The sequence below is a fragment of the Dermacentor silvarum genome, chromosome 9 (assembly GCF_013339745.2).
Source record: "Dermacentor silvarum isolate Dsil-2018 chromosome 9, BIME_Dsil_1.4, whole genome shotgun sequence".
NCBI classification, from domain to species: domain Eukaryota; kingdom Metazoa; phylum Arthropoda; class Arachnida; order Ixodida; family Ixodidae; genus Dermacentor; species Dermacentor silvarum.
In genome coordinates, this window is record NC_051162.1 from 120,992,026 (window position 1) to 121,008,295 (window position 16,270).

General features: G+C 48.3%; 1 protein-coding gene, 2 non-coding genes and 1 pseudogene across 3 annotated transcripts; all 4 read right to left on the reverse strand.

Moving 5' to 3' along the window:
* Nucleotides 1-521: 521 nt before the first annotated feature.
* On the reverse strand, nt 522-696 carry LOC119465440 (U2 spliceosomal RNA; annotated as a pseudogene).
* Nucleotides 697-5,175: 4,479 nt separating this feature from the next.
* Nucleotides 5,176-12,803, reverse strand: LOC125939897 (uncharacterized). Its single transcript, XM_049655419.1, has 3 exons — nt 12,693-12,803; nt 5,701-7,671; nt 5,176-5,190 (listed from the first exon to the last, which is right to left on the reverse strand). The coding sequence occupies exons 2-3, from the start codon at nt 6,763-6,765 to the stop codon at nt 5,176-5,178; spliced, it is 1,080 nt and encodes a 359-aa protein (XP_049511376.1). The 5' UTR covers nt 6,766-7,671; nt 12,693-12,803.
* On the reverse strand, nt 10,858-11,046 carry LOC119465447 (U2 spliceosomal RNA). The gene has a single exon (XR_005194874.1). It is a non-coding gene; the product is annotated as a U2 spliceosomal RNA (small nuclear RNA).
* A 3,061-nt stretch (nt 12,804-15,864) lies between the features above and the next one.
* LOC119465431 (U2 spliceosomal RNA) lies at nt 15,865-16,059 on the reverse strand. Its single transcript, XR_005194866.1, has one exon. It is a non-coding gene; the product is annotated as a U2 spliceosomal RNA (small nuclear RNA).
* Nucleotides 16,060-16,270: the final 211 nt, after the last annotated feature.

A 16,270-nucleotide genomic window follows, 5' to 3' on the forward strand; every position in this document is an offset into this window, starting at 1 on the left:
GTCATCGTCCTCCGCAATGCCCGGAAGTGTGTTGTGCAAGCGTTATCTGCTGTCATCGTTGAGATGGAATGAAATATATGACCAGTCATCCTGTCGCCGTGTTTACATGCAAGCCATGTGCGCGCGCTCAGCACGCTATCGCTTGTTCGTGATCTCGCGAAACCCCCGCGCGAAGCTGTCTACGTGCGCAAGAAACGCACGTAAAAAATCGAATCTCACGTACGTCCGTGAGACCAGCGCGCGGCCGTTACGTTCTGCGCATGCGCACTGCTTACACGTAGAAGTCTGCGTACGCAAAGCCTCTACGTACGTGTAACTAAAACTGTCTAAAGAGAGTGTTACGAACGCAATGACAATCAAAAGGACACGGCTGAATATATATTGGAGGCCGTTACCTGTCATGTGTTCGCACGTGCGAGTGCGACAATTAACAAGCAACCGGTGCACTACGAGGCTCAGCAGAAAAAGTGTTCGTAGAAGCTTAGTCCACAAAGTATGGATTTCATTCTGATTTTGGATTTCACAAGTGGGCCGCACCCGACGGCAGTGCAATGCCGGGACGACCCGTGGCGCCGGTGGGGCAAGCCCCGCACTCGGCGCCGCCTTACAAAAATTCATTTAATATCGAAAGACCCATAATAGGGCCGTATCAGATATTAAGCTGATAAGAACAGATACTACACAAAGGGAATTTATTTACACCGTACATCGTTACACGTTTCTTAGTGTACATATATATCTACGGAACATATTGTCATTTAATACAATTCTATACACTTATGTTCATGCACACGTATATTACATATGTTACATTACATATTACAAAAGGGCAATTCATTTACACAGTACATATTTACACATTTCTTAGTGTACATATATATTTGGAAAGTAAACACATTTTTAATTACATATTCTCATTTATATACAATACTTGTACACTTATATTCATGAACATATATATTACATACATTGCATATATTATCAAGAACACACAAATTTGTCAATACATGTCTCCATACACAATTATATAAATAACACTTTCTCGTAATAATAAGTTATTTAATAATGTGTTTACTGTTTACATTGTTGTCATTGTAATTAGTGTGGGGGGCATTATAGATTATGTTAAAACTGAGTGATCTTCATTTGTATTTCGTTGTCTTTTCCTATTAGGAAGCGTGTATGCCACCTTTGCAGGTATCTCATTTCTTTGTTCTTCTTATATTGTTCATTTACGAACTTCCAGGCTATCAGCCTGGCTTTCCTTATTGTAGGGTAAGTGGCTCTTACTGGCTTCCCGGACGCCTCGGCTAAACACCTTCTTTTCCATATACACATCATTATTAATATGTGTAATAGACTGCGAGTTCGTGTTTGTGTCGGTTTTGGGGTTTTTCCGGTATGTACCATTTTATTTGCTAATTGCCATGTTGCCTTGGCGGCGTTACAATCAAAAAGTGCATGGTTGATAGTTTCTATTTCCTGGCAGTTGGGACATTTCTCATTCGGGACGATGCCCCAGGCTGCCAGCCTTTGGCGTGTGGGAAGTACACCCCATTGTCGTTTCCATTCGAACTCTTTAGCTTCATTAGGCATTTTTATTCGTTTTATGTGTGACCACTGTTCTGTTGTAGCTTGTTGTTTTTCTTCCTTTGTCAGTGTGATGTATGCTAGTTCTTCACTGAACTGGATTGGTGGTGTCTTACTAAGTTGTAATTGCGGGGTTTTGGTGTTGAGTTCTCTCTTTGTTTCAACTGCTTTCTTATAGAACGGAAGTGGTTTTTCTGCGACTGGTCCTACGTATGGTTCTGTAATAAACGTCTTTCTTAGTGTGCTTAACCAATATATTAAAAGAGGTCTGCCTATGTATTTTGTGTTATCTGTTAGTACTTGGACTGTTTTTGTGCTTAGGATGTGTGCTATTTTCTTTACATTTGGGAGGCTAAGGCCTCCTCTGTTGTCTGCTAGGTAGAGGAGATTTTTCCTTACGGTTGGTGGTTTATTGTTCCACAGATATGCCGTGATTGCTTTTGTTATTCTGTTTGCTGTTTGTGTGGGCATTGTTGCTATTCTTGCTGCGTAAAACGCGTAGGCACATGCTTTAGTTTTTATAGTTTCTATTTTCCCTTTCATTGATAGGCCATAATTCTTTGCTTCTTGGCACGCTTTTTCTGCCTTTGTACAGGCTTCGGTCCATGTTCTATTGGATATACCTTTGTTTTCAAAAGTGATACCTAGTACTTTGACCGCGTCTAATATCTGAATGTCTGGAGGTAGTGCTTCTGTTGGGTATCCGAATGTGAGGGCTTTGGTTTTCTTATTATTTAATTGTGCACCTGAAACACCTCCGTATTCGTGAAAGACTTGTTGAAAGACACAAAAGCTACTACAGTCTCTCACGAACAGGGAGATATCATCAGCGTAAGCTGCTATTTTGACACATTCTTGTCCAGTCATAGGAAATCCTCTTATCTTTTTGTTTGCGGCAACCTGCCTGAGGAGCGGGTCTAAGGTTAGAATGAACAGTGGTGCTGACAATGCGCACCCTTGTCTTACGCCTCTTGTTACGTTTATTGCTGTGGTTAATTTCCCATTAATTAGTATTTTGCTTTGTATGTCTGTGTATAAAAGTTTTATGCACTGAATGAAGTCTGGGGGGAATCCATAGGTTTCAAGTAGTGTAATTAGGTAGTCGTGTTCGACTCTGTCGAATGCTTTGGACTGGTCTACTGTTATAAAATATCCATTTAATTGTTTGTGTTGCATGTAAGCAAAACTGTCTCTAATTAGTGTAAGTGTTGCAAAGATGGACCTTCCTGGTACTGATGAAGCCTGATAAGGTGTTATTATGTATGGAAGAAGTTTTGTTAGCCGTTTGGACAAGAGTGTTGTTACTATTTTGTAGTCGGTGTTGAGTAGTGTAATTGGTCTCCATGAACCTGTTTCTGTGGGGTCACCCCCTTCTTTTAATATTAATGTAACATGTCCGATGTTGAAGGAAGCTGGTTTGTGCTTGTTGATAATAAAGTTGTTAATCATTTCCAGTAATGTGTCGCCAATTTCTTTGAGGAATGTTTTATAAAAACCCGTTATAATACCGTCTGGTCCTGGTGCTGTGGTTTGCTTCATTATTTTGAGTGTATTTTCTAGTTCTCTCATTGTTACAGGTGCGCATAAGGAGTCACTGTCTGTATCTATTTGGGGGCAGTTGTAACAGAAGGAGTTTATCATGTTTTTCAGTTCTGTTATTTCCCTTGATTTCTCGGTTTGGAAAAGTTGTGTGAAGTGATGGACTAGTGTTTCCTCAATTCTTTGGTGATCTGTCGTTATAGTTCCTTCTATGGTTTGTATTTTCTCTATTCTATTGTCTTTGGTGCTTCTCATGTCATTGTTTTGTGCATACGTTAAATCTGCAAGTTCGTCTTCTGCTAGTTTTTGTTGCGTCGCTTTTTTAGATGCTTGGGCAGCTTCTCTTAGGGTTTCGTCGTATTTCATTCTCATGCATTCTAAGTACTCTTGTGTGGTGAAAGTTAGTTCTCCACCATTTTTAATGATTTGTATCCTTCTGGAGATTTCTGTTAGTTTGTTAGTTATTCTCTTACATCTATTTTTCCCGGCTGTTTCTAGTATTTCTCTCCATTCTATTTTAAGCTCATCCCATTCTTTCTTTTTGTGTTGTATTGTGTCCATTACTGAGTGTTGTAGTGCTTGCTTTATTTCTTCTATACTTTCTATGTCTTGTAATAATGTAACGTTCATTCTCCATGTATTTGGGTTGTTTAATCTACCTGGTTCCCCTGTTATTGTTACAATAATGGGTCTATGATCACTTCTATCTGCAAGTTCTTGTGGCAGTCCTTGTACTCTACAGTCTTCTAGATTTTGTGTTATTTTAGGGGATGTGTAAATTCTATCGATTCTGCTTGTGGTTATTCGTGAAATTCTTGTTGGCTCATAATTGTTTCCGTGTTTAACTATCCACGCATCAGACATTTTATTCTGTAATAGTAACTTTTTAAGTTCCTTGGAGTTGTACGTGGATCCTCCTTGTCCTGGTCCTCTTATGTCTCGGTTCGAGTCGAGGACACAGTTGAAGTCTCCTAGAATTATATATTCGCGAGGCTCTAACATGTAGTTCTTTAATTGTTTGAAGAATGTGTTTGTTTGATTTCTTGTGGCTGGTGCATATACATTAATGATTCGTACTCTTTTCCCGTCCACAAATATATCCATTGCAATTACCCTCCCTTCTGTGTCATATGTACAGTGTGCACTTTGTCTGTATTTGTTAGATATGAATATTATACCGGTGCCACAAGAGCGTGCGTCTGTCAAGGAGAAAAAGACGTCGAATTGAAATTTGTTTTTAAGTTCTATTACATCTCGGGTTGTTCGAAAGTTGGTTTCTTGTAAGCACAGTATGTCTACGTTATTGTTTTTGGCGAATAGGATTATTTCTTTTTGTTTTTCTATGTTTCTAAAGCCTCTTACATTAAAAGACATTAATTTTAACTTCCCCATTGTCGAATGCCGTGCAGGGGTTGGGAGCTAGTGTAGGAAGAAAAAAAAAAAAAAAAAAAAAAAAAAAAAAAAAAAAAAAAAAAAAAAAGGGGGGGGGGGGGGGGGGGGGGGAGAATTCCTTGGACCGACGCATGCTTAAGCGTGGTTGTTACTATGTGTGTTGTTTGTGTGTTATGTCATGTTGTATTGTGGTGTGTAGAGTGCCACGTGGCACTTAAGTTCAATGTTCACATCGTGTATACTTGTCGAGAGCTATACGGATGTTTAACTTTCGATCAATAGAAAGCACTTGGGCTTTGCTACCTTCTTATATACTGAAAACACTTGTTTGCTTTCGGGCAAAGTTCTCGGCTGTGCATACCAATAATTGTCCAGAGGGTTAGGGAAGGGTGAGGTCTTGTGCCTCATTGTGCATTTGGATTCAAATTGTTTCTTTCTTCCGAAAACATGATAAATTCAAAAAAAAAAAAATTGTGTTATTGCTATGCACAGCCTTACACCGCATCATTGAGATACACAAATGCTCGTACATTTACATTTCTTAGTTCGTGGCGCAGACCCTCTTTTATCTCTTTAGCCTTTTTTTTTTTTTACGTGCGTTTCTAGTGTACTATCTCTTGTGACGTCATACGTGTTTCCAATCTAATCTACAGCTCATGCTTGCTGTTTCTGATGGTGTCGTTTGGTGTTGGCTTAGAGCAGAAGGTTTTCCCTGCTCTTTTCTTCTTGCGTTGTTACGTCCATGTCATCTTCACTCGCCGATGACGCTGCTTTGTCACGTGTCGGAGAGTGTTTACGTGCTTTTTTGTTTTTCGCTCTTTTTCTGGTTTCGCTATCACTGCCCGTTGTCTCTGATTTGGGGCGTCTTTGCGTGGTTAGGGTTTCTTGGTTGCTCTCTTGTCTATGTGCGTTTCCATTCTTGCTTTCCCCTCTTATCCTTGAGCGTGATCGGAGTCTTATTTTTTCTTTTTGGTTTTCTGTTGAGCTTGCGCTTGCGCCTATGTTGGCTGCCTTATCTTGCTTTACTGTCGTCTGGTCGCTTGTGTGTTTTATCTCTTTCGGAGGGAGCGTGCTTTTATTCCCTTCCTGTTCCGGGATGACGTAACGCCCACAACTGATTATTGGTGAATCTTCGTTGTATGTTCCTTGATGTCTTGTCTCGGTATCTTTACCTCGTACTTGGTCTGCACCTTGGGGCATGCCTTGGGATGCGTCAACTTTTTCCGCGTTATTGTTATTTGGACTGTTCTTTTCATCTGTCGTTTGGTGCGACGTCATGTCGGTTGTTGGAGGCGATTCTGTTGGGCCTCCTTCGCTATCTGATGTGGGCGTGGCCGGTGTTTCATTTGTAGACGTTTCTTCAGTTTCATTTGGCTTGCTGTCCATGCTTTTTGTGCTGTCTCCAGCACTCTCTCCGTCCCAATAGCTTGTCTTTTTCCGTGGCAGATTGGGGCCTCGTGGCTTAAGCACTTGCATGCCTGAGGCTGCGTTCGTTTCTAGTGGCGGGAATTCTGCATCAGTTCGGGCGCTTCTGGCCGGAGCTTGTTCGGGGGGCGTGTGTTGCCACACCGTTCCTGCATTTGATTTCGCATATGCCTTCCCACGGAAGCATGTTTTTGTAGCGTGGCGGCCTCCACACTTTCTGCATTCCTCGTCGCAACTTTCGGCTTCGTGTCCGAAGACACCGCATCGTTTGCAATATGGCGACGTGCACGCGGTAGCCATGTGGTTGCCATCACCACATCTTGCGCATACCCTTCTCATTCCGCGGTATTCGCACATGACTCGGTGCCCTTGCATTGTCATGAAATTGGGTACCGGCCTACACATTTCAACTCGTACGACTCGGACACCATTAAGCTTGTTTTGTCTGTTTAGCACTTTCGTGTACGCTACACTTTTGACATTTCCATAAGGTTGCAAAGCCGCTGCTACAACTTCATTGGATACATAGACAGGTAAGCGGTACACGTTCACAAAAGTTACTGGTGGGCCTACGGCCTCCACTGGCACTCGCACATGGTTGACGCGAAATCCTTCAGCGACCATTAATTTAGTGGCTTGTGCCGCAGTTCTCGTGCACACTAGGAATTTCGCGCCGCCCATGTGCTGGAGTGCCAGCACACTGTCGTCGCCGGCAGTAAGTTCAATGGCATCAATTAAATCATCAACAGAAATATCGCCGTCTGGCGCATTGAACAGAAAGCAATTTTCCCTCAACGGGGTCTCACAGCTGGATTCCATGGTGTGGGGGGCGTTGCTCCTGGTAGCGTTGCCTCCGGGACACGTGGTGGACTGTTAGGACTAGTTGTATACAGCTGGCGCTGGGCGCCGCTGTACTCTAGTGGCAGGAAGGCTCAGCAGATGGCGCTGGCTTCGCTGTGGTTCGTTGGTCGGCTGGCAGCTCGACAAGGGGCGCTGGAGATCCAGGAGGCTCCCGTGACCATGGGCTGCTCAGCAGGCGCCGAAGGGGGCCCGCCGGGTTGCTCTGCCGTTCGCTGGATGGCGCTCGGGTTGTCAGCAGGTTGGCGGGTCCAATGCAGCAGGCTCGCTAAGGCGATCTCCCTGGAGGTCGGCGTCGTGACGACGTGACCCCAGGGATGTCAAGGTCTCTGGTAGACTTCTCCTCGGCCCGGGGGCGCTTTGATCTTAGCCCAAAAGGCCGAGAAGCGATAACGTCAATCATTCGTCGACCGAGCCGCATCTTAACTGACCTGAAACGTGGAGCCGGTAGAAAGCGAAGCGAGAAACAAAAGTTACCAATTACTGGATAAAATAAACCATGCGAGGAAGTTGCTGTCAATTTTATTGACGTGTACGCACGATGACCTTTATGCTATACTGTCTACAACTTATTGAATTTACGTTTCAAAACGAAAACAAACTACGCGCCGTCACTAAACCTGCGTACAGGCAGTATTAGCCCCGAGAACAACCTACAGGGGCGCTGGGAGCGTCACTCGCGTGACGTCAGGGCACGGACTCGCGCCTGTCGTCTGCTGCCGTTCGGACAGAGTGATATGCGACGCAACAAAGGATCGAGGCAAAGAACAAACAGGTGAGGGCTCATTGAACAACCTTGCCTAAGGCCTCGTGTCACGGGGAAGGAATCGCTTAGACGGCCGTTTACGAGCAGTTTTGCAGTTAAACCTGAATACAGGATGCGGATCTTGTCTACGAATTCGACGGGAAAGCCGAAAGCTTCCAGTACCCCAAGCATGTATCAGTACTCGACGCGATCGAAAGCTTTCGCTTGGTCTAACGATACAAAATAGCCTGGGATATATGTCCTAGAAGCGAACGTAAAAAGATCCCTCGTCAATGCTAATGACGAAAAGATTGATCGACCTGGAACGCTACACACCTGCGTCTGGCTGATAATGTCGGAAAGAACGCCGCTTATTCTTTTCGCTAGCATTGACGAGACAATCTTGTAATCTGCATTTAGTAACGTAATCAGCCGCCATGAGCGTGGGTCTGAGGCCTGGCTGCCTGGCTTGGGTAGGAGGACGATCCGGCTGTCCCGGAAAGAGTCGGACCGAATGCCATCTACTATGAAGGTGTTGACCATTGACAAAATATTAAGCGATTATTTCACGGCGTCGAAAAATCGCACGTAAAACTGGATTGGAATACCATCTGGACCGGTCGCAGAAGAAGCATTCATATCTTTTATCACTGCACGTAGCTCTTCAGGTGTCGCTGGCTCGCATAAACGCTGCAAGATGTCCTCTGATACCTGGGGCAGGTCGCGACAGAATTCCCTAAGTCTATCGCTGTAATCGTCCCTGTCCCAGCTGCCTTCTTTGGCTGTGAGCACCTCGGCTACGTGTTCGGTAAAGACAGTACTTATGTCGGACGAACGGTCGCTAAGAGCACCATCTGGGAGCGTGACGTATGGAATTCTAGTAGGCCCTTTGTCCTCCGCCGATCCTGCCCGTATGTACCGGAGCACAGCTGGATCCGATAAAGGTTTACCTTGGGTGGTATAGCAATACTGGCAGCTCTGGACGACTGACGGAGCAAGGTTTCGTACCTAGCCTTCAACAAGTCAAGGTAGTCTTGCATCGCAAACGTGAGGCTGTCTGCATTGCGGACAATTCGCATACGTCTCAGAATTTCATTTAGTTCGTGGGTGATCCGCATTTTTCGGTCGCGCCCTGCTCGGGTGAGTATCGGACGCCACGCGGTCTAGAAATCGTCCCAAGTGCGGTGCTCTGCGCTACGCTCGACCAGGTCTGCTAATGAAGCGCCTATCGATGCGATGCTCTCGGGATCTGTGAGCAGGCTGGCGTCTAGTCGCCATAAATCACTTTTCGGCATGGTCTCACCGAGATCCAGACGTACCGACAATGGATAATGATCTGAGATGCGGGGTGTTCCCGCTGGAAAGGCTAAGACTTCACAATTTTCTAGGTAGCAGCTTAATTCAGGCGGAAAAAGGAATTTGTCTAGTCTGCTTGCTGACCTGCCTCTTTCCCAAGTTGGCCCGAATACGTCGTCATGCAACTGCACCCACGCATCGGAAAGACGAAATTGCTGAGCAAGCCGACGCAACGCACGCGTTCCGCGATAGTGACGGGACCGCCCGGGTCCGCGAGTGTCGCGGTCCTCATTTAAGCAACAGTTGAAATCACCCACGATAAACGTCGGGTAAGGCTCGAACATGAACGTGTCTAATGATTCGAAAAATTCTGAGGAATTGGATCGGCGTGCGGGTGCATATATCGCCAGTGCTCTAACGCGTCTCGTGTACAGCCAAAAGTCAACTGCTATGCTAACGTGCGACCGTCGATATCGTACGTGCAATGGGCTCCCTTTCTAAAATGGGGATTTAAGAACACCACTCCTACACCACAAGACACAGCATTTGTTAGCGAAAAGAAAACATCAACAGAAAACCGGGCAGTAAAGTTTAACACGTCGAGGCGTGTCCGGAAATTACATTCTTGCAAGAAAAGCACGTCGACGCCCCGCGCTCGGGCGAAGTGCAACACCTCTCTCTGTTTGTCGACGGACCGAAACCCTTGAACATTCAGAGAGAGAGGAAATGCACCGCCTCCATGATGCAGGCGAAAAACGTCTCCATGTTACAGGCCTAGTTAAAGGGTTCCGCCCACGGCGGAACCCGATGCGCGCAGCTTTTTTGGAATCTTAGATCTACCATTTTTCTGCGAACCGGTCGAGTCCGTTTCTGCTTCGCGTGTTCGTTTTATATCTGGTTTATCAGTGTCCATTGCTTCTGCCTTAAGAAGCAGGTCGGTTACTTGACTTACTGGGTTCATCAACGACGCGTCCGTTGTTCGAGGCACATGGTATCCTCTGGCTTGAGCGAGTCCGGTTTCACGTCCGATGGCAGGTGACGGCGTCTGTTCGGGCTGGGGGTGGTGTCTTCGGTCAACCGAAGGACGCGGCTTGTCGGTGGGCTCGTTGACGGCAACGCTTTCGCGCGTTGCGGAATCTGCTGCGTCTGTTTCGTGCTCCGAAGGAGAGGTCGTCTTGCTGGAGTCTGTCTCTGATGCGTTGACTTCGGTGGTGCTCCTTTCAGTAGAGGGTAGCGGTGGGAAATCTTCGTCTTCCGAGCTGTCTGAAGATTCAGAGCGAGACGCGGTTTCGGAGAGTTCACTGTGGCGTGGCCCTTCTAGCGACGTTTGTACTTCGTATTGATCTGGCTGGCCGTCGTTGTCTTCGATACTGGCGGGGATGTTGGCGCCTGCGGCTGCAGCAGCGTAGGACCTGGGCAGGAAACAGTCCGCTGTGACCGTGGTTCCCGGAACAGCGGCGACACGGGGACGTGCACTTGGCAGTCTCGTGACCGTAGACTTCGCAGCGTTCGCAACGTGGCGTTTCACATGTCTTCCCAAGGTGGCCCTCTGCTCCACACCTTGAGCACACCTTGCGAATTCCTTGGTAGTCAAACATGATGCGGTGGCCTTGAACGGACAGGAAGTTTGGCACGGGTTTCGCCATTTCCATGCGAATGACCCTTACGCCGGTACCGACTGTCGGTCTTCCTTTGAACTGCGATTCTTGAATTGCGAGAACTTTTCCATACGTAGACAGGGCGGCTGCGAGTGTGGCGTCTCCCACGTACGGGGGAACTCGGAAGGCGGAAATGTAGAGGACTCGTGGTCCGACTTGAGCGACTGGGACCGAGGCGCCGTTCAGAACGATAGTTTTACGGCTGCTGTTGCGGACGCGACAGCTGCGATGAAATTTACTCCTCCCTGATGTTGGAGGGTCTCAAGGCCTCCCGGACCTGCGGTTTCTTCGATGGCGTCGTTGAATTCATCGGCCCTGCTGCTCGTTGGCGCGTTTCATTCTGATTTTGGATTTCACAAGTGGGCCGCACCCGACGGCAGTGCAATGCCGGGACGACCCGTGGCGCCGGTGGGGCAAGCCCCGCACTCGGCGCCGCCTTACAAAAATTCATTTAATATCGAAAGACCCATAATAGGGCCGTATCAGATATTAAGCTGATAAGAACAGGTAAAGAGAAGTTTATTTCAACAAACATACACATGTGCACTTGACTTCAGTACAGGAAAACTTTCAAATGCTAACAACACAGGTACATACAGTCAAAAGGGTACATTATGAAAAACGAGTTCACACACTGAGGTTGCATACAAGTCTGGCAGGTGTTCTGACCTGCCAGAGGTTAATGTGTTAGTACGTCAACAACTGCGCAGTAATGCGCCCATTACGGGGCTTTATGAATTTTGTCGACCATTTGCGCAGAAACTGGTCTTCGTTTAGAATGATCCAGTCTGCGCACGCCTGCTCGTACATCAATTTGCGTAAACGGCGTAGTAGCGGATACATTGCTGTATTTGGCCGCCCCTGCATTGCCGCTGATCCTCGTTGGCGCCACAAAACAAATGCTCCTATACACCACAAAACAACATGGAATGGTGTTCGCGGTTGCTTTCTTGCCTGTATTCGTACATGGAACATCCGCCACAGTAGGAACCAAAATGTTTTTGATACTGTACACTCGAATAAGGCATGCTGCAACGTTTCTTCTTGTCTGCACTGAGGGCAGCGATCAGTGCGACTTATTCCCCACGCTGCCGTGCGGTTCCGCGTTGGCAAGACGCGCCAACCTCGTCTCCATCCGAAGTCGCGAACCTCGGCGGGTACGGCCGACGAAGTCAGGCTGCGCCAGCGGACGCTCCTGCACCTCTGCAGTTCTTCCTGCGACAAGTCCTTAACCGCTAACCATTCGCATACCTCCGTTGCCGGGGTGCTAACTAGCTCGACATCAGGCAAGGCTGTTCGAAGAGACTGAAGGGTACTGCATACATATTTATAGAATGGCGGTGGCTGTTCCACCGTAGGACCTGTCCTTTTTCCGGGTAAGAAAAGCTTTCTGGAGGTGCCTAGAAAGTAATCAACCAGTTTTCCTGCCTGGGTATTCCGGGTCGTTCACGAGGTTGTAGAAACCTCGCAATGCGAGGACAGAGCTCATTGTTCTGATACAAGGGAGACTGAAACCTCCTAGTTCTGTTGGAAGCCGAAGGAGCGGACGTGCTACTAGTTCAGTCCTGTTGTCCCACAGGAAAGAACCGCATATTGTGGCTAGCCTCTGTGAAGCCCTGCGTGGCGGACGCGCTATGCGTGCTACGTAGTAAAAAGCCGCGCAAACACTGGATTTCACTATGTAGCTGCGCTCGGCTAACGTCAACGAAAACTTTGATGCGACTGATACCTTCCTTTCTGCTTTCTTACGCAGGTCTGTCCACGTCTCCTGCGCTACTTCCCCGGACGTGAGAACACCACTCCCAGGACTTTGACTGCAGCTACCCACTCGACTTCTCCGTCGAGGGCGGGTGCAAAGTTTCCGAAGGCCATCGCCTTGCTTTTATCTTTGTTCAAAAGGGCTCCGGATAATTCAGCGTATTCTTGAATAAACGTAAGAATGCGTAGTAGCTCTCTTCGTTCCTCAAGTAGAGGGACACGTCGTCTGCATATGCGGACACCTTTATGTCTCCTTGGCCTGGCAATGGAAAGCCGCGTATCGACGGACAGAGTGATATGCGGACGCAAGCAAAGGATCGAGGACAAAGAACAAACAGGTGAGGGCTCATTGAACAACCTTGCCTAAGGCCTCGAGTCACGGGGAAGGAATCGCTCAGACGGCCGTTTACGAGCAGTTTCGCAGATTAAACCTGAATACAGGAGGCGGATCTTGTCTACGAATTCGACGGGAAAGCCGAAAGCTTCCAGTACCCCAAGCATGTATCGGTACTCGACGCGATCGAAAGCTTTCGCTTGGTCTAAGCGATACAAAATAGCCTGGAATATGTGTCCTAGAAGCGAACGTAAAAAGATCCCTCGTCAATGCTAAAGACGAAAAGATTGATCGACCTGGAACGCTACACATCTGCGTCTGGCTAATAATGTCGGAAAGAACGCTGCTCATTCTTTTCGCAAGCATTGACGAGACAATCTTGTAATCTGCATTTAGTAACGTAATCGGCCGCCATGAGCGTGGGTCTGAGGCCTGGCCGCCTGGCTTGGGCAGGAGGACTATCCGGCTGTCCCGGAAAGAGTCGGGCCGAATGCCATCTACTATGAAGGTGTTGACCATTGACAAAAGCGATTCTTTCACGGCGTCGAAAAATCGCACGTAAAACTGGATTGGAATGCCATCTGGACCGGGCGCAGAAGAAGCATTCATATCTTTTACCACTGCACGTAGCTCTTCAGGTGTCGCTGGCTCGCATAAACGCTGTAAGATGTCCTCTGATACCTGGGGCAGGTCGCGACAGAATTCCCTAAGTCTATCGCTGTAATCATCCCTGTCCCAGCTGCCTTCTTTGGCTGTGAGCACCTCGGCTACGTGCTTGGTAAAGACAGTACATATGTCGGACGAACGGTCGCTAAGAGCACCATCTGGGAGCGTGACATATGGAATTCTAGTAGGCCCTTTGTCCTCAGCCGATCCTGTCCGTATGTACCGGAGCACGGCTGGATCCGATAAAGGTTTACCCTGGGTGGTAGCAATACTGGCAGCTCTGGACGACTGACGGAGCAAGGTTTCGTACCTAGCCTTCAACAAGTCAAGGTAGTCTTGCATCGCAAACGTGAGGCTGTCTGCATTGCGGACAATTCGCATACGTCTAAGAATTTCATTTAGTTCGTGGGTGATCCGCATTTTTCGGTCACGTCCTGCTCGGGTGAGTATCGGACGCCACGCGGTCTTGAAATCGTCCCAAGTGCGGTGCTCTGCGCTACGCTCGACCAGGTCTGCTAATGAAGCGCCTATCGATGCGATGCTCTCGGGATCTGTGAGCAGGCTGGCGTCTAGTCGCCATAAATCACTTTTCGGCATGGTCTCACCGAGATCCTAGATGTACCGACAATGGATAATGATCTGAGATGCGGGGTGTTCCCGCTGGAAAGGCTAAAACTTCACAATTGTCTAGGTAGCAGCTTAATTCAGGCGGAAAAAGGAATTTGTCTAGCCTGCTTGCTGACCTGCCTCTTTCCCAAGTTGGCCCGAATACGTCGTCATGCAACTGCACCCACGCATCGGAAAGACGAAATTGCTGAGCAAGCCGACGCAACGCACGCGTTCCGCGATAGTGACGGGACCGCCCGGGTCCGCGAGTGTCGCGGTCCTCATTTAAGCAACAATTGAAATCACCGACGATAAACGTCGGGTAAGGCTCGAACATGAACGTGTCTAATGAATCGAAAAATTCTGAGGAATTGGATCGGCGTGCGGGTGCATATATCGCCAGTGCTCTAACGCGTCTCGTGTACAGCCAAAAGTCAACTGCTAACGTGCGACCGTCGATACCGTACGTGCAATGGGCTCCCTTTCTAAAATGGGGATTTAAGAACACCACTCCTACACCACAAGACACAGCATTTGTTAGAGAAAAGAAAGCATCAACAGAAAACCGGGCAGTAAAGTTTGACACGTCGAGGCGTGTCCGGAAATTACATTCTTGCAAGAAAAGCACGTCGACGCCCCGCGCTCGGGCGAAGTGCAACACCTCTCTCTGTTTGTCGACGGACCGAAACCCTTGAACATTCAGAGAGAGGAAATGCACCGCCGCCATGATGCAGGCGAAAAACGTCGCCATGTTACAGGCCTAGTTAAAGGGTTCCGCCCACGGCGGAACCCGATGCGCGCAGCTTTTTTGGAATCTTAGATCTACCATTTTTCTGCGAACCGCTCGAGTCCGTTTCTGCTTCGCGTGTTCGCTTTATATCTGGTTTATCAGTGTCCATTGCTTCTGCCTTAAGAAGCAGGTCGGTTACTTGACTTACTGGGTTCATCAACGACGCGTCCGTTGTTCGAGGCACTTGGTATCCCCTGGCTTGAGCGAGTCCGGTTTCACGTCCGATGCCAGGTGACGGCGTCTGTTCGGGCTGGGAGTGGAGTCTTCGGTCAACCGAAGGACGCGGCTCGTCGGTGGGCTCGTTGACGGCAACGCTTTCGCGCGTTGCGGAATCTGCTGCGTCTGTTTCGTGCTCCGAAGGAGAGGTCGTCTTGCTGGAGTCTGTCTCTGATGCGCTGACTTCGGTGGTGCTCCTTTCAGTAGAGGGTAGCGGTGGGAAATCTTCGTCTTCCGAGCTGTCTGAAGATTCAGAGCGAGACGCGGTTTCGGAGAGTTCACTATGGCGTGGCCCTTCTAGCGGCGTTTGTACTTCGTCTTGATCTGGTTGGCCGTCGTTGTCTTCGATACTGGCGGGGATGTTGGCGCTTGCGGCTGCAGCAGCGTAGGACCTGGGCAGGAAACAATCCGCTGTGACGTGGTTCCCGGAACAGCGGCGACACGGGGACGTGCACTTGGCAGTCTCGTGACCGTAGACTTCGCAGCGTTCGCAACGTGGCGTTTCACATGTCTTCCCAAGGTGGCCCTCTGCTCCACACCTTGAGCACACCTTGCGAATTCCTCGGTAGTCAAACATGATGCGGTGGCCTTGAACGGACAGGAAGTTTGGTACGGGCTTCGCCATTTCCATTCGAATGACCCTTACGCCGGTACCGACTGTCGGTCTTCCTTTGAACTGCGATTCTTGAATTGCGAGAACTTTTCCATACGTAGACAGGGCGGCTGCGAGTGTGGCGTCTCCCACGTACGGGGGAACTCGGAAGGCGGAAATGTAGAGGACTCGTGGTCCGACTTGAGCGACTGGGACCGAGGCGCCGTTCAGAACGATAGTTTTACGGCGGCTGTTGCGGACGCGACAGCTGCGATGAAATTTACTCCTCCCTGATGTTGGAGGGTCTCAAGGCCTCCCGGACCTGCGGTTTCTTCGATGGCGTCGTTGAATTCATCGGCCCTGCTGCCCGTTGGCGCGTTTCATTCTGATTTTGGATTTCACAAGTGGGCCGCACCCGACGGCAGTGCAATGCCGGGACGACCCGTGGCGCCGGTGGGGCAAGCCCCGCACTCGGCGCCGCCTTACAAAAATTCATTTAATATCGAAAGACCCATAATAGGGCCGTATCAGATATTAAGCTGATAAGAACAGATACTACACAATTGATCTTAGCCCAAAAGGCCGAGAAGCGATAACGTCAATCATTCGTCGACCGAGCCGCATCTTAACTGACCTGAAACGTGGAGCCGGTAGAAAGCGAAGCGAGAAACAAAAGTTACCAATTACTGGATAAAATAAACCATGCGAGGAAGTTGCTGTCAATTTTATTGACGTGTACGCACGATGACCTTTATGCTGTACTGTCTACAACTTATTGAATTTACGTTTCAAAACGAAAACAAAC

Coding starts and splice junctions, on each gene's coding strand:
- LOC125939897 (XM_049655419.1), bottom strand. CDS start 6,765: ATGGAATCCAGCTGTGAGACCCCGTTGAGGGAAAATTGCTTTCTGTTC.